Genomic DNA, 23455 nt, shown 5'->3' on the forward strand with positions numbered 1-23455 from the left:
CCTGCTGCTTTAGGACTACCTACAATATCTAGCAAGGGCTGCATAAAAAGCTGGCTTGGTCCTACCCATAGCCTTCCTTTGCTCTGCTTTAACAGTAACTGGTTAATAATATTCAAGAATAAACTGCTACAAGCATAAAATGAACATGAAAGTCTTCAAGTGGTTTCTTCATAGAGAACTAAAAAGGATAACAGACTCTTATTTTTGAATGTCTATTATATAAGGAGTAATTAGTTGAGTATTATACATATGTGATCATCCTTACAACACTCTGTGGTTGGGATAATTATGTTTGGTTTACAGATAAGGATAACTCAGTCTTAGATTAAAGCAGCCAGTCCAAGGACACAAAGAAAATGAGAGAGTGGACATCTGACCTCAAAACCTCTTGATTTTTAGCTTATTCCTAGCAGCCTTCCTTTTCCTGGTGGTGGAATATTTAGCCTTAGCATTGCCAGGTCTCCTCTTGGTTCTTTTCTTCTGAAATTTACCTATCTCAAATGTTGCTAAGATTCCTATTAGGAAAAAGTGGTACCTCATTTGAAAAAAAAAACATAAAACCACCACTCAAGCCATGCTGAGATGAAAATGAGCTATCTCTTCCAGAGGTATGTGCATCATCAATGCAAATTGTGGCTTCGGTATATAACACCTCTATTAAGTGTCAAACTCTAGGCAACCTGGGCAGAGGATTCTTTTTTGTTCTTTGAATCATATGGGTAGCTTCTTCTGGTAGCCAAAAGGGCGGCTATATATACCCCCTGTCAGGGACCAGAGTCAATAGCAATAAGTAGAGAGAATGTACCACCTTGGCTGTCCCAGCATGTGACCGACAGCCCATGTCTGTAGCTGTCTGGGCTAGGAGAACAGTAACTCAACAAGTACAATTCAAAACCCCAAGTTAAATCCATAGGCATCTAGAGGGTCTGGGAGCTGTGTTAATCCAGTGACAATCATTCTTTCTTTAGGTTTCCTTCTGTTGCCACACAAACACCAAAGCACACTGTAGCCCAAGTGAAGACAATATGACAAAATAATAAAGAAAAAGAGGAGATGGTAAAAACATGAATGAAGAATACAGATTCGTTATAGGGAAGGAAGTCATTGGGAGGGCACTGCACTGAGGCAGATCTTTCTGCAACTTTGGCAGATAACCTAAGAACTGCCTGACCTAGGGCTGGCAGCATGACAGGAATAATATTTGCAAAAGGATGAACTATTCCTGAACTGTATCTTCCAGATTATTGGGCACAACTCAGAGCATTCTCTTCTTCACTCACTCATCTTTATGTTACTCAAACATCTCCTTTCCTCTATCTCTTTCTTAAGTCTTTTTCCTGCTTTGTTGTTTTCACAATTTTGAGGACATGGTAACATAGCATATTTCTAACCCTAAGGCTAATATTATAAAAACTCTTCATTTCAAATTGCACATGAGACCTTCTGTCCAAAATTTCCAAAGAAGGAATCATGTATACTTAGACAGCAATAATAATCATTTCAAAGTTTTGGCCAAATCCTTGCCTGCCCTTAAATGATTTCTTCAGGACTTTAGAAACACCAGATGGTAGGGCAAGGCAAGAAATAATTTTAAAAAAATTATTTGGGAGATACTACTCCCATTGATTGGTTTGTAAGCTGGAAGGTTCTTGAATGTAAAACTCCAGTGTTCAGTACCATATCCAAAGGATACAGCTATCTGAGGGTGACATTTCCATACCCACAGTGCTCGTGAGCAGTGGGAATGGTGACTGGTACAGATGCATCAGCTTTGGTGAAGGGACGAGTACAGGAGTTGTTTAGTTAATAGCTCCCTAGAGAAAGGCAGCATGCAAGGGACCCAAGGTTAAAAGAAAAGACAATGACCTCTCCAGGACCATTCCCACACTCTGTTTTTCCCTGTTTCAGGGAACAAAGTGGGTTTTGTTCATTACTGTGTCTTAGCACAATGTGCAGCATAAAGAAGGCATTCAATAATGGGGATTGAATGAGGAGAGATTCTAGTTATCCTAAGAAGCATCAAAATATTCTAAATAGAGATGCAGAATATCTTGTATCCATATTTATTGTGAACAAGTACCATTCAGGTATCATAAAGACATCTATTATTTCAGTGTTTAACTATCTTTCCTGCTTGAATGCTTCCACCTAAATATTTCTTATGGTGACTTATGCTTTTTTCCCTATTGATGTCTTACAACACATTACTTTATAGTTGAAGCTGGTGCCTGTTTTGTGACTGCAGGGGTCTTTGGGATTTGACTCAAGCTGCTTTTCTAATAGATTCACTTTTTTCTTTATTTAATGAAAAGCTTCAGTTCTGTGGGTAATTATCATTACCTTCAAAGACTCCCAGAACATTAGAGGGAGGAGGGCCTCAAAGATCAGACAACTGCACCTCTCACGACTTCCTTTGAGGCACCTTTAACATGGGACTCTATCCTTCTCTGACGTGGATAGGCTGAGTCAATACATACAAGGTTGATCATGGGAGTAAAAAAACTGCTGACATAACTAGGATAATAAGTCATTATTTTTTTCAATGACAATGTCATGGTTCAGATAATACAGAACACACCATTTGTGACTCCACTTGAAAAAAACATAAATTCTTATAAGATAGTAAAAGTTAGCCACCTTTACTATTTCAGCTGTCTTGAATGAGCAGCTGGAGTCAGCTTTCTCTAAGCAAGTGTAACTTTCCACAACTCTGCTCCACCCCCTCCAATGGTTCTCCCTTGCTTATAGGAGAAAGTTTAAACAGTTTAACTCAGACTATCAGATTCTCCTGGATGTGGCTTCTGCTCACTTTCCAACACTGGCTTCCCTCTCTCCATTCCTCTATGTTCACATTCTTCCTTCTGTTTTGCAACCTGGCTAACTTCTCCTTATGCCTTATAGTTAGCACAGACATTTCCTGCTCCAACCTCCAGCAACCAGGGAATCTTGGGCTTGCCTTACCCATTTCAGTTACTGTTTTGAAATCTTCACCTTCCATTACTGGTCACTCCTTTTGGACAGATAGCTGTGCACGAAGATGCCTATTTTAAATTTTTACTGAATTCAGATGTAAAGACATGCTTGGCAAAAGGTTAACTTGGCCAATCATCTGTATAAGGACTTTTCCCAGAGTCTAGGCAGAATTATTGGCCTAAGGGGATGTAAAATTACACTGATGGTAAGAAACCAGGAACTCTTCCATCTCTTGTTAGTAGATAGATTTTTCCTGTGATTCTTCTATCTTTTTCGAATGGGTCATACATGCTTCCAGGTTCATACTGGAAAGTAGGATTCAATTCCTTGATTTTTACCCTAGACTCATGCAATAACAAAATCTATGCATGCAAGTGGTTTCTAATATCATCAAGTCCATATCCCATGGGCTTGAAGTTGTTATAGAAGGTGATGTGTAGCCATGGAAAGGGATCTCTTTAGGAAAAATAAATGTTTTAGCCCTGAGGCAAATCCAATCAGCCTTCCAGATCTGTGGTTTCTGCATCAGTGGATTCAACCAACTATGAACTTGAAATATTTTTAAAAATACTATTTTTCTTCTTACTATTTGTTGATTTCTTTACTTAGTAGAGGGTTAAACTTATGATTATAAAATAAACTGAACATATGTCATTGTAAAAATTAAAAGAAAGAATAAGAAAGAATAAGAATAATAAAAGGAAGGGGGATGGGAACAACAAAAAAATCCAAAATACCAAAACCAAAGTCAAAACCAAAAACAAAAAAGATGGGAGACCGGACTATAAGGTGCTAACTGGTCTGTTGAAGCTCATGTTAGGTCTAAGCAAAGTTCAAAGACAGGAAAAAAAGTTCTAAATATGAGGTGAATATAGTTTCTTTCACCACTGCAATGCTTCAGAGTGTTGAAGTTCTTTTCGGGATTTTGGGTTTCTGTTTTTATTAGATAAAAACCCTCAATATAAAAAAAGAATGTAAACAGGCGTTATTTTCATGTCACTATTCCCTAAGCAGCACAGAGTAACAACTATTTACATGGTCTTTATATTTTATTAAAAGTAATCAGAGATGATTTAAAGTATACAGGATGATATGTACAGATTCCATACAAATACTACACTATCTTATATAAAAGGTGTTGAGCATTTGCAGATATTAGTATCCATGGAAGATCCTGGAACCAGTCCTCTATGGTTACCGAGTGATGACTATGCACTTACAGCTTTTTCCTTGCTGATGTCAAAATGCTGCTTGGACAATTCTGATCATGGGGTCAGTACATTTTTGGTAGAGAAACAACAGAAGCTCCCAATAGTCCTATGAGGCCCAAGAGTTAAGAGACAGACCCTGGTAGGATTGTCTATTGAACCAGTGAAAGAGGCATCTGGATTTACCCAGGAGGATGACAGTCATTAACTCTCTAAAGGCACCTGAATATGGCCTCCAAATCTGGACTCAATTTCTGTGGATGCCAGTGAGCTTTGTTGTACTTTTGCTCTCAGTATGGATAGATCCTAACGGCAGTGCATGAAGACCCAGGGGCTCAGGAGAAGGTAAACCAGTATTTAGAGAGCATGTTGAAACATTAACCCTTAAAACAAGTTGCTAAAGGCCAAGGTTCTTGCAGAGCTCAGAAAGCTCAATCAAGTAAATTAAAACACAGTTGTATTAAAAGGCAACACCTTTTGCTCTTGACATTTGAAAGTAAAATGAAAGAAAATTTGATATTGGAAATCCTTTGCTGCTAGTATGCATGGATATTGTTGTGTACAATAAAATAGGCATTCTGAAGTAGGCTTTTAAAGAGGAGACGCTGCGACATTTATGATGCTTTTCTTAACTCTCTCAAACAGGGGTTCCCGAGCTTCCTTTGTAGTTCTTGCTGGTTCTAAGAACTATCCGAGGTCTGAAAAAGAGGCTGGGACCAGGCTGGAGGAGGGGAGAGGGCAGAAACCAAGCACTGTTCCTGGAATTATGAGCCTTTTCTCCCCTTCACTGTTTATCTATTCTGCACCACTCAGCTGTTCTCTGTTGCACAGAAATACAAGTTTAGTTTAAAAAGTATGTTAGAACAAAGCTGCAGAAATTGCCTGGAATTTCCTTCATTTTCAGCCATCTGGCTTTCATTGCTTGCTTAGTTCCCCTCCTCCATGTACATTTACCAAATCTTTTCAACACACACTGGCCAAGCTATCAAATGCTTATAATTAATAACAGTCATCCACTTTTCTTTTTTTTAAGTAGTGTGGTCTGGTTTTCCTTGGGCTGCTCATGTCATTGCTTTTATAAGCCAGGTAGATAATCAATGAAGTTTAATTGTGAAGGCTTATGTGAATAAAAGGAAAATTTAATAGAATTTAAGTCCTAAATTAAAAAAAATCATGCATTCTTTTTACATAGAAGTATTTATCACAAAGAAACAGCAAGGAAAGGAGAAGAGATTGCATTTTTCTGAGTTTCTACCATGATCCTACTATAGAGATGAGGAAATTGAAGATCCACAGAGGTGTATGACCTCCTGAGGGCCACAGAGTTCAAAGTGACAGAGCAGGATTTGATGAAAATGACAAAATCTATCTGCTGGCTCTTCTATTTTGGTGATTTCAGGATGAGAAAGATATTTAGCACTTATCATCAAGAAGAAACCAAGTTGTTAAAAAATAGATGCAGTGCGATCCCATTCATAAAGGGAGAAGCCTCACGTATTTGTAGATGTTCATGTGGGTATACAAATTCATAGGAAGCCCAGAAGGGGATGGAGCAAACCATCAGCAGTGATTAACTCTCTGCAGAGGGGAGGACTAGAACTGTTGAGGATGGTGAAGGGGAGTATACAGCTTTCCTTTGTGATTACCTGAGTTGTAAAGAATGAGAATGCGTTAAGTATCACTTGAATAATGCTTAGAAAGCTTTCTTACTAGTACCAGGAGGCTGACTTTTTCCTAATAATTTATGTTAAGTTCCTTCTTAGATGCTTTTCTCTTGAGTTCCTCTAACTCACCACCGAAGGTGTGGCTGGGTGGTGTGGTTCCTGGACACAAATCACTCAGATAGCGGTAAGATCCCTAAAATGATGTTTCTTCCTTGTAATGATAACTATTTGCAATCAACTTCAACAGAAAATTTTCATTGGCTGCTTACAAGCAAAAATGGTGCTAATTTTTATGGCCCATTTTAGGCAAGGTTGTGAAGGGACGAGCATCTGTCTTGCGTACTACCTTACCCCTTTCTGACATTTTCCTGGGTAATGCTAACAGATAGCTCAACCTCCCTCTGTTTCTCTCTCCCTGGTTATAGCTTGCCCTCATATCCTTGCTTTAGGGGTACTTTGTCTTATATGGCTGACAGCCCTTGTGTTTTAAATTGATCTATGTTTGTTACATTGTATGCTGTAAACTGGCATGTAAAGCCTTAGGCCTAACTAAAGGAATCCAATAATGGCATTTTCACCAGGATCTTGAAGGTAGGAGAGAAAGGATAAGAGGAAAGACAGTATTGGGGTCTTCCAAGTTAGCACTAATAATATGGTCTAGACATTGCTACTTACAAATTTGGCCCCCATCCTTCATAATTTATATTCAACAAGCAGTTAAAATTGGCTGCTATGTGCCAAATATTATACAATACGTTATTTATTATTTGTGTCAAATAGTAAACCATATATTATATATAAAATAATTGTGTGTTAGTATATATAATATATATATATCATATATATTAGGAATAATGAGAGGAGTATAAGACATAAATCTGATGGCAGGGACGTACAGTCTAGTTTTCTTTAGTAGAGAACTACTGTCTTAAGAAAGTGCCACAATAAAATGCAGGTTCTACCCAAATGCACCCACACACATGTACACCCACAAGTGCACACACATGTACACCCACACAAATTGGAACCATCAGAATAACTCCAGCTGGAGAACACTCCCTTCCCGCTGTGAGTAACTAGGTATGAGAGTGTATCTGCTTAAACCTGATGAAAGTTACACATGTGCTTCTGATACAAGCTCTGCTGTCACACAGAGTAAGTGAGGAGAAGCCAAGTTTAATTTTAGGAAGACTGCCCAAATAGATAGGACTTGACTTGTAGGGCTTTTGGTATATTCAATGTGAACTGGTAACTTTGATCATATACAGGGAGGAAACTGGCTTCCCAAGTGGTATGCAGTAGGATTAAAGGCTGCTTGGGAATGCTAATTTACATACAGACAGAAGTGAAGAATGGAAACATTATTTCTGTATGTCCCAAAGAAAATTCTTTTTTTTTAAATATTTATTTGAAAGGCTGAGACTCCCCCCCCCCCCCCCCGAGAGAGAGAGAGAAAGAGAGAGAGAGAGAGAGAGAGAGAGAGAGAGAGAGAGAGAGAGAGAGAGAGAAATATGATTTCTCCATGGGGTGGTTCACTCTCTCAGTAGCTGCTATATGCAGGGCTGGGCCAGACTAAAGCTGGGAGCCCAGAACTTCATCTGGCCTTTCTACATAGGTAAGGGGCCCAGAGACTTGGGCTATCCTCTGCTGTCTTTCCAGGCGCATTAGCAGAGAGCTGAATTTGTAGTGGGGCAGTTGGGACTCGAACCAGTGACCACATAGGATGCCGGCATCACAGGTGGCAGCCTGACTATGGCATGACACTGTCCCCTACTGTGTTTTTTTTAATACATGGATATCAGCACAGAACAAGAACCTACAAGGCAGTGTATAGAAATACACAGCCCATCAGAGAATGCTCCAAAATACACAGGGAACACTGAACTATGCAGAATAAGAATTATAAATTAAAGATCTATATTATTCCCAGTTGAACAGAGGCTATATGGGGAAACAATGCACTATTATGCCCTTACCACACTTTCTCCTCTGTGTGTCTTATACCAGGAAATGAGAGGGAGAGATTCCTCCCTGATGTCGGATTCATACTACACAGGAGAGGCACCTACACACATTTTTTCCTTTTAAGAAGAAAATCTACATTGGCTCTTGGACATGAGATGAAAAGAATGCATCTTATCAGTCCACTGGGGTTTGTCCCCTTTATGGTTTTAATTAGAAGCATTCTACACGTGCCCAAATGTGTAGGGTTGACCCAAGAAATTCCTGGCTGTGCCCAGCGAGAGGCCTTACTGTCAGTCTGATGGTGGGGAATGAAAGAACTGGAATTATCTGGAGCAAATGCAACATGGTACAGCCCAACAGTACTCTTTGTCCATGAGTTAGCAAAAGGTCACAGAGTAAATTAAGCTTATCTTATTTAACTGTAGGGAAGTAACATCTCATATCCTATTCCTTTTGCTGCTTATGGAAGCAACAGATTAAGAGGCCACAAATGCTAGCAGGCTGTCAGCTAGGTCTGGGTACTGACTTCTTGGCGTGGCCTCAGCTCATCACAGTTTGGATGGCATTACAACTCTGGAATGTGGTTAGAAAGACCCTTTTGCTTGTTTCTCAAGTGATGACAAGTAAGCAGAACAGAAATGAGAACAATTAACACAAAGAAGCAGAGGTTGCTGTCTCATGTTCTGTCTGAAGAACAGTGAAGACTCAACGGACACTTGAACAGGACAGGGCAGTCCCTTATCATTTCTCACAACCAGTTCATTTTGCATACACGGAAACAGAGAGAGCAGTCACCTTGCCCAAGGCCACACAGCTAGTTGGTGACAGGGATAGGATTCGATGCCGGGCTTCCTAACCTACTGGGCAAGGGCCTTGCAGGCTGTCTATGATGAACCTCTTGACTTCTACCTTTACAGGGAGATTGCAGGCTAATAGAAGAACTTGTGCCTTTTGTCCATGCATTTAGGTTTTAAGCTCATACAACTTGAGAGCTATGAGGTTGGGACAGAGATGTGGGACCAGGTAGGGGAGGGACAGAAAAAGAGGTGACTTAGGATTCTGTGTGTTTGGTCTGAGCTTTCCTTGGTCCATATCTTCACTATTTAAGTAGCTGCTGTTCTCATGGGTGAAGTGCTGCTCCAAGCAGTGGCTGCCTGACTTTCTGATTGCCCTGGAGATTGTGGCACTAGTGTTCCTCTTCAATTCTGCTCTCGAAGGGAAGAAACTCGGGCTCACCATTCGGATCACTACACCGAACAACTGTGGTGACCAGCAAGAGAAGTGTGACTGTGGGGTTGTGCCTCTGTTTGGTTGGAGGAGGCCTGAAATCTGTGCCTTCCAAGCCCCAAAGAAAGGAATCCAGTAGGCTGAGAAAAAAGACAAGCAGTGTATCAGCTTAACCAGCCAACTGTTGTTCATGCCTGAAAATGCTGTCTTGCTGCTTATATGATGCACTTTGCAGAAGGGGAAGATATATCATTCAGAAACAGAATTCCTTTCGCATCTAGGATATAATCTTATCCAGTAACAGTCTTCATTCCATCAGCAGATTTTAAAGTCTACCTTTGGTTCTTTCATCATGTCCCTTCCAAGCTGGAATCACAGATGGGACTGGCTTAGAAAGAAGTATCTAAAAGGCAAGTCTCTCAAGACACCATAAAATTATGTAGACTGAAGCAGTGATTGGATTGATAAACCAAGGTTCAGGGTTGGGCAATAATGAGACCCAGGCAGAGCTGAACAATGAAATGCTCTAATTGATTTCACGCATGTGGAATGACACACAACCCCCAGAGCACGCTATAATGAATCTGCATGCTGTGTGCATACAGATTTCACAGTGGGTCAATTATACCACCCAGATGCTTCAGTTCCTTATACCCTATCATTTGCAAGCTGGTTCATTACCATGGTGTGAGGGTTTGGGACACAGGCAGACACCATGAAGTCTGTGGTCAGTTCATGTTCCCTTTTGGGGAAAGCAAGTATGTGGCACGCGCACATACCAGCCATGCCACAAGGCTTGCTTCAGTTCACAGAGCCTTCTGGACTCTGCACATGACCACTGATAGGGCTGGAATTCCAAAGCACTGGTTTCAATTAAATTTAAGTGGATTTGACTAAAAGCTTGAACTGATGCTAATTGGTTTTCAAAATATTGGGTAACAATAAGCGTTCCCATCTTGCCCATGGAAAGATGCACCCAGTTCTGCACCCACTCCTGGCTAGCAGGGAGGGCATACATCCCTTACCTTGCTGGGCAGGGATCCAAATTACAGGATTTCAGGAGCTGTGGGGGCCGGCGGCTGGTCACACACAGGTTCTCATCAGCAGGCTCCCGAGTCTGTTTGTTCAGGCAGCTCACCACAGCCTCCTGGACACCTGTGTACAAATCACACTGTCAGGCCAGAGTGCAGAGTGGGCGTGGGTCATGGTGATGAAGTGTAGACAAGGCAGCTGGCGGGAGGTCTCTGTGATCCGGAGGGCTCTTGCTGCATGTCAGAGACGGCAGCATAAAGCCCAGAACTGCCAATCTTGTCACGCATCACTCGATCTGGAGAAAGCAGTCATAAGTTTGTGGCCCATGGAAGCATACCCCTGGAGGGGGGCAACCTCCCCATAAGAGAGACTGCTGCCAATATTGTTGAAAAGCTAAAAAAATTGCCATGAAGCTGTATTGTCACCAATGCTGAAATGTGATAATTTAATACAGAAGGAGTACACAGTGACAACGAAAAAGAGAGAAAAAAATGGCCCCAAGACTTTAACTTGTTGTATTTTAATCAAAAGGAGATTGTTGTATTTTATGGGAGGCCCAAGGCCACATTTTAACAGCTAACAGTCTGTACACTGCTGTGCTCTTGGGCCTGGCATCCAAAACTTTAGGCTATACTGGTTTCCTTTGGCTTCTGGTTAATTTCTTTAGTGACGTGGGGCAGCTTTGGAAATGGGAACAAAGAAAGAGAATAAGATGTTCCAATCACAGCACCTGTCTTGACTCAGCTCTAGTACAATGGGAGGCTGAGCAGTGACTGGCACAGGTCACCTGGCAGGTCCACCCAGGCAGTCTGCAGGATACCGTGTGGGGAGCTTCACGGAGCAGGGAAACATTTACACGGGTCGCACCATGACCAGACATTTCATTCTGGCAACTACACTCATAACGTTAATACTCAGAGCCACTCAGAGGGTGTCTGTTCTTAAGGCCAGAGGCTGGACATGCACCATTCGGTCCTCTCAACAGCTCTACAAAGTAAGCACTGTTTTAATCCCCACTTTAAAGAAATAGTGACTGAGACTTAAAAAGATGGGAAGACTTGTCTTAGGTCATACAGTTGCTATGGTGAAATCCAAGATGGCTGTGCCTTCAGTGCTGACAGCATTAACATTAAAAATACTAAGAGGCTGTCATATTTGCTTCCCTAGAGTCTTCAGAAATAACCTAGACATTTGTCAGGAATGTTTCAACAGAGTTCAATTTCAGGGAAGAAGCCAGACAGGACATGTCACTAACCTGCTTTCAGCCATACACAACTGTGTATATAAAGATACCTATATCTAAAGATATCGATGCCTTTATAGCAGAGTCTGTATGATCCATGTAACTCTGTATATAAATACATACACATCTTCTTGTCTTTAGTTTCTACATTGCTTCTACAGCACAGAGTACCTAAAAGTACAACTGGTGATAGCCTGGTCTCTGCCACCCTTCTGTGCACCCTAAGTTCCTCCAAAAATGTCATCATCCCAATCAACAGGCTAATGCTTCCAAGGTTGATGCTATACTGACCTACGTCACTCAGTAAACCCATCATTTAAAAACTGACATTTTAAAGCCAGAATTTAAATTGCCTTTCTTCTCTCATTTAAGTTTGATAAAATAGAACTTTTTAAAAATTAATCACAATATTTACCATGTGCCCATGATGGTATCCTTCATATTTCCTTTTTTCTGATTTTTTTTATGATCTTCAGAATTTAATTTAAATATCTCATTGCCAGTTCAGGGTGGAGCATTTGAAATTATGAGTCTTCTAGACATTCAAATTACCCCATCATACTCTCTAATGTTGATTGTGGGGCGTCTGCTTGGTTGCAGCTGGGACTAGCCATTTGAAATTTGTGGCATGATGATATAGCAAAAATACTTCACAAGAAATTACTGATATCACTGACATTTCTCACTGGAATAGTCTAGAATTTCTAGGGTAATGCTGACTTGTCACTTGATGTAGTTTACTAGTCCATAATGAATCTAGGCTGTGGTTATATTAGAAACCAAGTTCCCAATTCATTTGATCTCTTGATAGTATTCAAGAGATTCTAAATACAGGTCTAAAATAAAATATAGCTTGGCTTTCTTGAGCTGTTGAAGATCTTAGAAAATTGGATTGATGATACTGAGGCTGCAAGTGACCATAGGGTTTGTCACAACCAAGTGTTTGCTTCAGGTCCTTGGGTGTAGTGTGAGTGATGTTACCTGTTTCCACTTAGTGAATTCTTTGTGGCAGTCAGTTTCAAGTTCTCCCTTCTGAGGTTGCCAGGAATGGGTGCAGCAAAGGCTAAACCTCTAAAAGGACATCAAGAATCTGCTCTCTTGGATATGTAAAACACGAGATTACATTACCCCTGGTTATAACCCTACAGTCATAACTCAAAGCTAAAAATCACTTATGAGGGAACAATGTTGTACTGCAGCATGTTAAGCTGCCTCATGGGACATTCATATTTCATTTCAGAGTGCCTGGGATCAACTCCTGCCTCTGCTTCTGATCCAGCTTCCTGCTAAGTGCTGTGCACCCTGGGAGGTAGTAGGTTATGACCCGAATACTTAGGTCCCTGCCACCTCTGTGGGAGAACAGGATGGAGCTCCTGGCTCCTGACTTTGGCCTGGCCCAGCCTTGGAAGTGAACCAGTGGACAGAATCCTCCCCTTAACCCCCAGATTTCCAATAAATAAAAATAAATAAGATACTAAACTAAGAAATTCACCCTGTGGGGTGGTTAAGTGCTAAGACTGAAAAGCATTCCAGAATTGCCGAATTCTAATCCAAGCTATCATAGACCATGTACCAGGCCTTGCAAGACTGCACGTGGGACGTTTGCGGCTGCAGCGGCCAGTTGCTTCACCGCTGGGGGAAACTAAGGAGAGAAGTTCTGTCATAATTAAGGAGTATCTGGGACCAGCCCTGTAAATAAATTTTTGCAGGATGAACAAATGCGCTCACTAAAGGGCAGGCCATTCCAAGCACAGCATGCAGTTGAGGCCGTGGGAGGTGGGAATGGGCTGACTGGAGGGGAGGAACCCAGGGTGAGGGAGCTCCTGCAGTGGTGGGTGTGCAAGGAACTGTGAGGACTTCACCTTTCAGTTCCCAGTATACTTGGCCCAGGGGACGTGGGCAAGGATCTGAGAAGTTAGCTCATCGCGTTCCTGCTTTTTCCTGAAGGGCTAACGTGTACTCTTCAAGGGACATTTTTAAAACAACAGAGAACACACGTTGAAGTATGGTACTTCATGATTCTGGGTTTTTCTTTCTTGACAAATGCAAAATGAGAGAGGACTTATAAGGAAAAGGGAGCAACAGATATAAGACTTTAGCTTCCATTTTTGAAGTCAGATTCAAGTTTTCCCTCAGTCCTTTTACTTTGGGGTTTATTGTCTAGGAACTTACATACTTAACCTGTTAAAGTTCAAACTGCTTTCCTTTTTAAAAATTTCTATTTATTATTTTATTTTTAAAGATATTTATTTGAAAGGCAGAGTTACGAGAGAGAGAGAGAGAGAGAGAGAGAGAGAGAGAGAGAGAGAGAGAAGGGAGGGAGAGAATCTTCCAGCTGCTGGTTTGCTTCCCAAATGGCTGCAACAGCCAGGACTGGGCCAGGCTGAAGCCAGGAGCTTCTTCTGGGTCTCTCACATGGGTGCAGGGGCCCTAGCACTTGGAGCATTCTCTGCTTCTTTACCAGGTGCAATAGCATGGAGCTGAATCAGAAGTGTAGCAGTTGGGACCCGAACTGGTGCCCATATGGGAAACTAGTGCTGTAGGCTGTGGCTTTAATGCACTGAGCCACAGCACCATCTCCAAAACTGCTCTACTTGATCACACCCATCAGTTCATGTAGGAGAAATTAAAATACAACAAGGAGGTGATAGTGGGTCATAGGACACAGATCCGAACAGGTTAGTCTCATTTTCAATCTTCCAGAAAATGAGATTTTCAGTGTTTATATCTCCCAGAATAGCATAATCGTTACATGATATTTGATGACAGCCCAGGGAAACATAGCCACCAACTACAGGCTAAATTACTAACTAGTTCCTTCTGGTTGCTCCCTCTTCTAGGGGAAAGGTTACTTCAGTGTCTATCCAATTTCATTTCTTCAGATTACAAAAACAATAAAATTAAGCTGACTGGTCCCACAACCAAAATTGCTTTAAAGTCTATTTGTTAATTGTGCATGTTTTGGGGTGGCTTTAGAAAGAATTACTAATATATATAATATATAACTTCACAGGCTATATTTTGGTGAAAGATCAAAGTTAATAAAACAATGAAATGTTACTGCCAAACAGACTTGAAAATATATATGTTCCATGTATTGAAACAATTTTTAGTTCATATGGGTATCATACGGACCATATAACCCAAACATATTTTCACCACTATGGAATTTTCAACTCTAACATTTTAGGTGTAAATATATGACCTTGGCACAGTGACATAACTGTAGGTAAGTGTGCTCAATTTTTGTTGGTTAGAAATCTAAGACATTTCAGTAACTTTAACCTGCCTTGGACATAAAGGATGTACAATTTATGTTCTACAAAGACATTTGGTTCCTACAGGTAGAGATCAGCTGTATATCAAACAACTGAATCTTATTTCTAAATCGATGTCTTCTGAAAACACTTTAAATTAAATACATTCCACATACACTCTACACTTTGAATTTTATACCCCTGGTTGATAGGCAGAGTTGCTCAACTCTTGAAGATAAAGGTATCTGGTTATTTATGTATTCTGTTACTGCATCTATTTTTTCCACCTGCTCATAAAGTTCCATGCTTGACTTGTTACTGAGAACGATAACTGAGAGACAATAATTTTTTTCCAAAGCACATTTATTTTAGACTAGAAATAATGATCATTCAATTCAGGTGACCATGGAAATTGGGGCTAAAAACATAAGTTTCTGAATTTTTGCATCATTTGTTACATTGAAAAGAGCAACTGTAGCCGTGGGCTAAGGTCTTTCCACCTGAATCTTTCAGCTCCTACCCAGGCTCAGAGATCACCAAAGCTTATTTAACACTTCTTCATTAAACATGAAAGCACAGATGTGCTCCACACCAGTGAAGAGCCCCATATTAAACACAGAGGAGCTAAGTTCCAGGAAACTGTCTTCCAGAATCATTTGGAGGAACTTTGGTTTTAAAATACCAAGTTCCCCATTAAAAACACTTCAGAATTCCAGGGTTTGAAACTGGAAGATGTAGAAACAAACAAGAACCTCAAGGTCAGGGCTATTAAAGGCTAAGTAAAAGACCTGCTGGAGAAAATCAATTCTTTGCTATTACTTGTTCCACTCTTCATTCCTGCCAGTGACATGTGAACACTGTTTGGGCACACTTATTCTTACATTCTCCTTCAAGACAAAAGATGCCGTTCAAAAGACTTGCCAAAATGTCATGGTTTAGCAAACAGTCTTGGGAAATAATTTTACCACTTTTTTCTGTTGGTTAAGTAAGAAACTTTGCTTGGAATGCAGAATCTCAGTGTGCCCAGAGCCAGTGAGAGGGATTTCGCCAGGAATCATCCAGCACTTCCTCACCTATCAACACCTCTCTTGGGAGCAGACATGGGAGACAGAGGTAGTATGAATCTAATGTATTTTCTTGAAGGACTGATACCTTACTACAATCCTGTTCAGAATACCTGAAGGGATATATTCATTAGCCTGATTAAATCTTTCTGCAACATATGCATATATCATAATATCCCTATGGATATATAGAATTACATACCCTATGAATTATAGAGTTATGAGTTCTATATGATTATTATACCCTATGAATATATACAATCATTAGTTGTCAATTAAATACATAAAATTTTAAATAGTCACTGAGGCCATTATTCCATCACTATGAAATACACCTAAAGAGAAACAGGTGAATGTACATGGAAACACTTGAACTTTGTTAAATAATCCACATAATGAGAAAGCTCCAGGACTTCTCGGAGTGCTTAGAGAAGTGTGGTATGGTGCAAAGACTCTAGACAGAATACAAGCCTAGGGTTAGTCCCAGCTCTCTTGCTTGCTGGCTGTGTGTTCTCAAACAAGTCACTGTGCATCATTGCATGCTCGTTTGCTCATCCAGCCCCAAGCATCTACAAAGTTAATCATCCTTTATGGTCTCTTTCCTTTTGTTTGGGAAATCAGCTGAGTAAGGTGGAGGGGCTCTAATCTGTACTTGGAAATAACAGAATATTCTGCCACTGGGGTCTTGGTCCACACTGCATGTACCAGGACAAGGGCACAGATCACTGGAACTGAAATGCTGAGGGCATTGCCAAGTCGGTGTCAATAGTGTTTCTTACTCATATACACTACGAGATATTGCAAAATGTCAGAATGACAGCTGAAAGCAAGGCCTTCATTTTGTTGGCCACTCAACAGCTGACAGTGTGAGAGTCCCTCACACCCAAAAAGAAAGCATTAGTATTTAACTCAGCATGCTTTACAATACAATGGCAGCCCACCTACTGCTCCCCAACTTACCATTCTTGTAATAGAGGCAGGCACCTGATACTGTTGCATGCAGGGAGAGAAAAGATAGAAAAAAAGACAAGAAAATGGCAGGGGTCTGAGCCAGAGCCCCACTTCTTACCTCCTCCACATGACTCAGAGCACTTGGTGAATCCCTCATACTCCCAGTCATGCAGCTCATCGAAATCCTGCAGGCCACCGAACAGTCCATCTGTTTCGTCCACATTAAACTCGGATATTTCCCCGTTGCATGGTCCTGAGTAACAGGCACGTTGGGATGCTGGCTTGGGCCCTTCGCACTCATCAACAGGCAGGTCAGCCACGGACTGAGAGAAAGACAGGAGCACCTGGCACCTGACTATTCTCACCTGGGTCCCCACACCACAAGTAACTGAACAGGCTGACCAGGCCTCTGGGATGAACCTGCAGTTGGCAAGCAAACAAGAAGACAGGATGAGAAGTCCCAGGCAGGGGACCAGAGGGGTGGTGAGGGGCTGCATCCCATCTGCCTCCACTGCCTAGACCTGTCCCAAGATATACTCAGGGCTTCTCCACCCTGGGTTGTGATGGGAGCTTCGGTTTAGTTCATGAGCTCATAGGCCACTGTTTCTGGATTGCATGCTTCGTGTCATATGAACTCCCAGCTGTAAGACATTCCAGCCACGGACCACCTGCTTCTTGCTGCTCTGCACCCACAGTGCTAGCTCTTCAGAGTGGTGAATGTGTCTTCTCCTCGCTCTAAATCCCAGCACTTGTGCCTCTTGCAGGAGGCTGGCTATTCTTACAGCAGGCTAATACCCTTCCTAAAAACTCTAACATAATAAGCCCTTGGAGATATTTAAGGAAGTATTTTTTTTAGTCTGCATCTCATATTCTACAAGTTTCTTTGCTTTTCTGTTCAATGTGCTTCCCAAGATTTATTTATATGTATAAAGAGATTTTTTGGGTAAGTCTCTAAGAATGGTGCAAAGTCTTGTCCCTCACACATTCTTTGAATTAGTCTGAACTCCAGTTCTTTTTATATCATAGAGAAAAGCTGTGCTACAAATTTAAAGCCACAGACTTGTTACAGTAAACCAGAGACCGTGCAATCACACAAGTGTGCTTACCTCCTCCATATCCCACCTTCCCAAAAGAGCTACACTGGTAAGAACTTGGTATTTCTCTAGTTTCTCCAGAATGTAGGAACATTTCCAAATTCCAAAGAAAGATCATGCTCTCCACCCCTATTAAACAACCATGGCCACAAACTGCGTGACCTTGGGAGGGGCCTAATGAAAAAAATCCCAGGGGAATCACTCACATTTTCAAAAAGTTAGTTTAATAATTCAGAGAGAGAACTTTGGGACAGAGCTTTTCCTCCATGGTCCTGTTGTGTTCTCATAGGACATCATGGAGGCATGAGAACCTGGCCCCCTAACCTTGACTTTGGCAGAAAAAGGAAAGAACTGAAAAGAAGGGTTGAGCATTAAATCCTAGCAAGTGCAAATAGTTCATATCCACATCCAGGGAAACTGAAATCCTAACAGCAAACCCTTCTGAGTTTAAAGTGGATGGAACGTGACCAGGATGTTTCCTAGGCTTCCTGTGAAGCAGAGGTGGACAGTGGACTTCCCCCAAACAGCACACACACAATGCTCTCAGGCGCAGCAAGAGACATTTCAAGAGGGACCTGGCTGCAGCTACCTGTGAGGAGCCATGCACTGGGAGATAGCAAAAGGTATCCATACAACCCTGTCAGGAAGAAAGGGGAGGAGAGGGCCACCAGAGTGGTTCCCCAGGACTTCTCATCACACTCTCACCTCCCCTTTTGTTTTTGATGTATTTACTCCATTTTCTGGCACATAGAGAACAGGGAAAGATAGTATCCTACAAGATTTAAATAGTCTTCTCTCTTTAAATCATATCACCTGCAGGAATGTTGTTTTAGAAATACAAAATGAAAACCTGCACTCAATATCATTTCAATCCTCTTATTTATTACACCTCACACACACCTGCCTGGCTCCTGCAACAAGATTTATAACAAATACACAAGCACTGGCTTTTACAACACAGGTGTAGACATAAAGGGAAGTTCATATTAAGTTATTTTGTACATAACAATGACATGAAATCAGATGAATAGCCTGTCTTTTTTTTTTTTTAACTTTATTGATTGGTTTACTCCTCAAGTGCCTACAAAGGCTAGGCGTAAGCTAGGAGATACAGCCAGGCATCAGGAGCTCAATTTAGTTTTCCCATGTGGGTGGCAGGGACCTAATCACTTGAATTATCACCTGCTACCTCCCAGGGTCTGCACTGGCAGGAAGCTGGAATCAGGAGCGAGAACTGGGAATTGAATCCAAACACTTCCAATATATGGGGGAGGCAGGCACCTTAATTCCTAGACCAAATGCCTGCTCCATAGCCTGCCAACTTTGACAATAGTGTGATAGTAATGCTTCTTTAATAATGTGTATCAAAGTTTGTTTCTGATTAAAAAAGATAGCAAAAAGAACTTTACCCTATTAGTGTTTTCTATGCAGTAGGATTCCATCACCTATAAGAATCAATTCTACTTCAGTGACCATTACAGCAAAACAGAACAATGGTCAGCAAGTTTTTTTCTGTAAATGGCCAGACAGAAAATATTTTAGAGTTTATAGGCCATGTGGTCTCTATTCCAACCGCTAAACTCTGGTACTGTCCATGTGAAATGAGTGTGGCTGTGTTCTAGTAAAACTTTAGTTATGGAGTAAGTGCTTAGCCAGGGAGTGACAATGCCCACATCTCACATAAGAGCACCAGGTTCAATTCCTGGCTCCAGCCCCTGACTCCAGCTTGCTGCTTAATGCAGACTTAGGGATGCTGAAATGGATGGGTTCCTGTTACCAACATGGGAGACCTGGATTGAGTTTAAGGCTTCCAGATTCAGCCAGGCCCAGCACCGGATGTTGTGGGCATTTGGGGGAGTGAACCAGAGGATGCAAGATCTTGTCTGGCTCTTTCTCTCAAATTAAACGCAAGCAAACAAAAACCCCTTTATTTTTAAAAAATGGAGTAGGAAAAGGAAGGGGATGGTGATGGAAGGGTCTGGATTTGGCTTGTTGGCTGTTGTTTTCCAAACATGCTGAGATCCATAGATAATTCCCAAATTTATTTTAGGTCTTAGTTTCCATCTCTCACCACATATACAAGCTTGTAGGATGACAAATAGCCAACTTGATTTGTGTTTTATCTTCCAAAGTGATTCTTGGATGAAATCTAGAATATAAATGATGCACAAACTAGATTCTCAGCTCTCCTTGCCTATAACATGATTAATGTGCATTTTGGTCTCTTTCCAAAACCATGAAGATAGACCAAAGACACACAAAGTAGAAAGGGCATAACTCTGAAGCTCCATTAAGTTACTGCCATGGATAAACCTGTTTATTTTAAAGTAGCATGTCTAAATTTTAAAAAATGTGCAAGATACACTCACAAAGCTACTTCAAAAAGTTTGTGGAAAATGGAATTAAAAATAGTTTAGGGATGGGCATTTGGCCTAATAGTTAAGATGCTGGTTAAGATGTTTGTGTTGTGTATTGAAGTGCATACGTCCCATTCCTGAGTCTGGCTCCTGACTCTAGCTTTTTGCTAATGTAGACCCTGGGAGATAACAGTGATGGGTCAAGCAATTGGGTCCATGTCACTCATATAAGAGACCTGGATTTCATTCCTGGCTCCTGGCTTTGGCCTGGCCTAGCCTGGGCTGTTTCAGGCATTTGGGGAGTGAATAAGTTGAGAGAAGCTCTCTGTCACTGTCTGCCTCTTAAATAAATAAATAAATTTTATAAGGAACAAGTTTATTTTGGTACAAAAACTGTGAAATATGTGCATTTGAGGGATCTTTAAAACATTCATGAGAGGGCAAGCATTTCGCCTAGTGGTTGGGATGCCCACATTCTACATCAGAGTGCCTGGGTTCGATTCTCAGCATTGCTTCTCATTCCAGCTTCCTGCTAATGTGCCTCCTAGGAGGCAGCAGGTGATGGCTCAAGTTATTAGGTGCCTGCCACCACTTTTGGGAGACCCAGATTGAGTTCCCAGCTCCAGGCTTTGGCCTTTTCCAACTCCCGCTGTTGGTTGTGGGCATTTGGGTAGTGAACCAGCAGATGGGAGATCTTTCAATAAACGGGAGTTTTCAATAAATAACACTAAAATAAACACCTTTTAATTCTATTTCCGCAAACTTTCTGAAGCACCTATATGCGTGTGTATGTGTGTGTGTGGGTATGTGTGCATATAGAGTATCCAAGCATATATACATATGCATGCCTATTGTGTATATTTTTGACTGTATGGACATTTGGTGTTAATAGCAGAAAATAATAAACATCTGTTTTATGTCTCTCAAATGAGAGTCTTATCAAATATAAAACAGCCTTACTGGCTTATCTCCCAACTAACTATCCTTAGGTCTTCATCAAGTTCACACCAATTAAAAACAATTTGGTTTTTAAGTGGTGCTGTCTCTTGGCAGTCATCTTAATTCTCTAGTGCAAACACTGCAAGATATAACATATTTTCTTGTGTTGAAGGAAGGAGATTATATTTCAAAAGAAACATATCTGATAGTACAAATGTTTTTCATATGAAGCTTTCCCCCATATCCCTGGATCTTCCAGAGCTGTGTTTACTACTCTGAGTTTTCTGGCCACGAGTGGGAGGAAGCAAGGTCAGTGAGAGGGCAGACAAGTGAGTTGGGAGGTTTAAATGTAGCGGTGAGAATACTCCTCCTGAATAGCTCTTGCTGAATTGGAACCTTTAGGACTGAGTGCAATCAGTGCTGTTTTGAAACCAGTATATTAATCACGCTGATGGGCAAAGATACAATAAAATTTTCTTTTGATGGCAATTTAATTGGAATATTTATAAATTCTTTTTGTTAGCAGTCCTATTGTCAGATGAGTGAAGAATGGCTGTACAAATGAATTCTTTTAAAAGCTGTGTGTAACCTTCAGAAATGAGGAATACGAATTTAACATTTAGTCTTCCCATCTCGAGGAACTTAAAAAAAAAAGAATGAAGAACCACACCTGGTAAATGAATGATTTATGCTTCTGTCTGGTCTTCTATTTGCAAGCTTACTTGTTTATTTATTTCATTAACAAAAAGCTTATGCTTTAATTAGAGTTATTATTATAGTCCCTTTTGCACAATAGCAATCAGGTTCATCTGTAAAATTTTAACTGTTTAGTTTATTAGTGGCTATTGTAGACCTAGTAATATGCACAAAAATAATAAAAACACATTTTACTTTATTAATAAAATGCTAAGAAATTTACTCTTTGTTAAGTAGTCACGTTACCACAGACATTAGTCAGAGTTAGGCTCCAGTTTTCAGCATATGTGGTCTGAAATTAACATATTTAAAACTTCATTTTCTGCAATTACTTTCCTCTTTCTCCCTTTTTCATATATATGGTTGTTTTAAAAAATCATTGGGATTAAGTAAGAATACCGTTATAGTTGCACTATCTTGATGCTATCACTAGTCTCATGCTCTTGTTTCAAAATGCCAATTGAAACTTGCAGGCAATCACATGAGAAATGCTTAATCTTAGTATGATTTCCTATCTGACTTCATTTGGCACCATGAGTCTTTAGGGATTGTGAAGATCTCTTTGCTTCTTTCTTTTGGTGTATGTTTGTATACAGGAGTGGTAGCATAATAGTAGGGTGAGAACAGAGGAGGCAATAAATTGAAGAGTGTAGAGAAAAATTGTGGAAGACTTTAAAATGCACCAAAAAGATTCCTGGATGTTCTGTGAAGTGCATCCTTCCTGGCAATCTTAGCCTTTCATTTTCTTTGAGCTATTTTGCCACTCTGTAAGTTGCAAAAAAAAAACCAATAATGCAGGGGCTGGCGCTGTGGCTCAGCAGGTTAAAGCTCTAGCCTGCAGCGCCCAGTGTCCCAAATGGGTGCTGGTTTGTGACCCGCTGCTCCGGCTCTGATCCAGGTCCCTGCTAATGCACCTGGGAAAGCAGCAGAGGATGGCCCAAGTCCTTGGGCCCCTGCATTCACATGGAAGACCAGGAAGAAGCTCCTGGCTCCTGGATTCAGATCGATTGTGGCCATCTAGAAGTGAACCAGCAGATGGAAGACCTCTCTCTCTGTCTCTACCTCTCTCTGTAACTCTGTCTTTAAAATACATAAAATAAATCTTAAAAAAACTGATAATGCAAATTATTTTTGTCCACAGAAATGTAGATTAGCCATAAAATCTAGTGGAATATTTTGATTGTTGCCCTGTGGATAGATTCATTTTATATCTATTTATAAGTTCTTTCTTACATCCTTATTTGCTTAAGTAAGCATGGTTCTTTTACATTTCATTTGAATTGACTATAAAATGCTACTAGTTCTCATATTAATTAATGAGGCAAATAAAATCTTTGGTAAGTGTTCACTTTATACCCGCACAAGACTCAGATTCTTCCTTTTGAAAAACTTTATAATTAAATAGTGGCCACAGAAGGATATGGGAAATATATTGGAAAAATAAAATTATTTAAGTAATTTTCTCTGAATTAACCAGAAAGCCTTTAAATATAATTATGTCATTTGGGGCAAAAAATCATAAGTTTCATGAGTATTAACATGTTATTCTATTTCACCTAATCTTATTCTTAACCCTATTGTTTCTCTTATATTTTGAAAAATTATCCTGATTCTGAACAACCCTTCAGATATTAATGGACTAAAATGTGTAAGAAAAGGTGCAGTTACTGAAACCTAAGCTGACAATTTTGGCAAACAAAGAGGCATTCGGATATGTGAGAAATAAGTTGAGGGGCTGGAACTGTGGCATAGCTGGTAAAGCCATCGCCTGCAGTGCTGGCATCC

At 40.6% G+C, this 23455-nt stretch overlaps 1 protein-coding gene across 4 annotated transcripts in view; it reads right to left on the reverse strand.

The window, feature by feature from the left end:
• The window catches only part of ADAMTSL1 (ADAMTS like 1), a 475795-nt gene that overhangs the window by 226832 nt on the left and 225508 nt on the right, over nucleotides 1-23455 (reverse strand). For all 4 annotated transcript variants that reach the window (XM_062208161.1, XM_062208159.1, XM_062208160.1 and 1 more), the window contains 2 exons: nucleotides 16703-17004; nucleotides 10063-10192 (listed from right to left, as the gene is read on the reverse strand). In XM_062208161.1, coding sequence (XP_062064145.1) covers nucleotides 10063-10192; nucleotides 16703-17004 — 432 coding nt within the window. The remainder of the gene's footprint in view (nucleotides 1-10062; nucleotides 10193-16702; nucleotides 17005-23455) is intronic.

The sequence above is a fragment of the Lepus europaeus genome, chromosome 12 (assembly GCF_033115175.1).
Source record: "Lepus europaeus isolate LE1 chromosome 12, mLepTim1.pri, whole genome shotgun sequence".
NCBI lineage: Eukaryota > Metazoa > Chordata > Mammalia > Lagomorpha > Leporidae > Lepus > Lepus europaeus.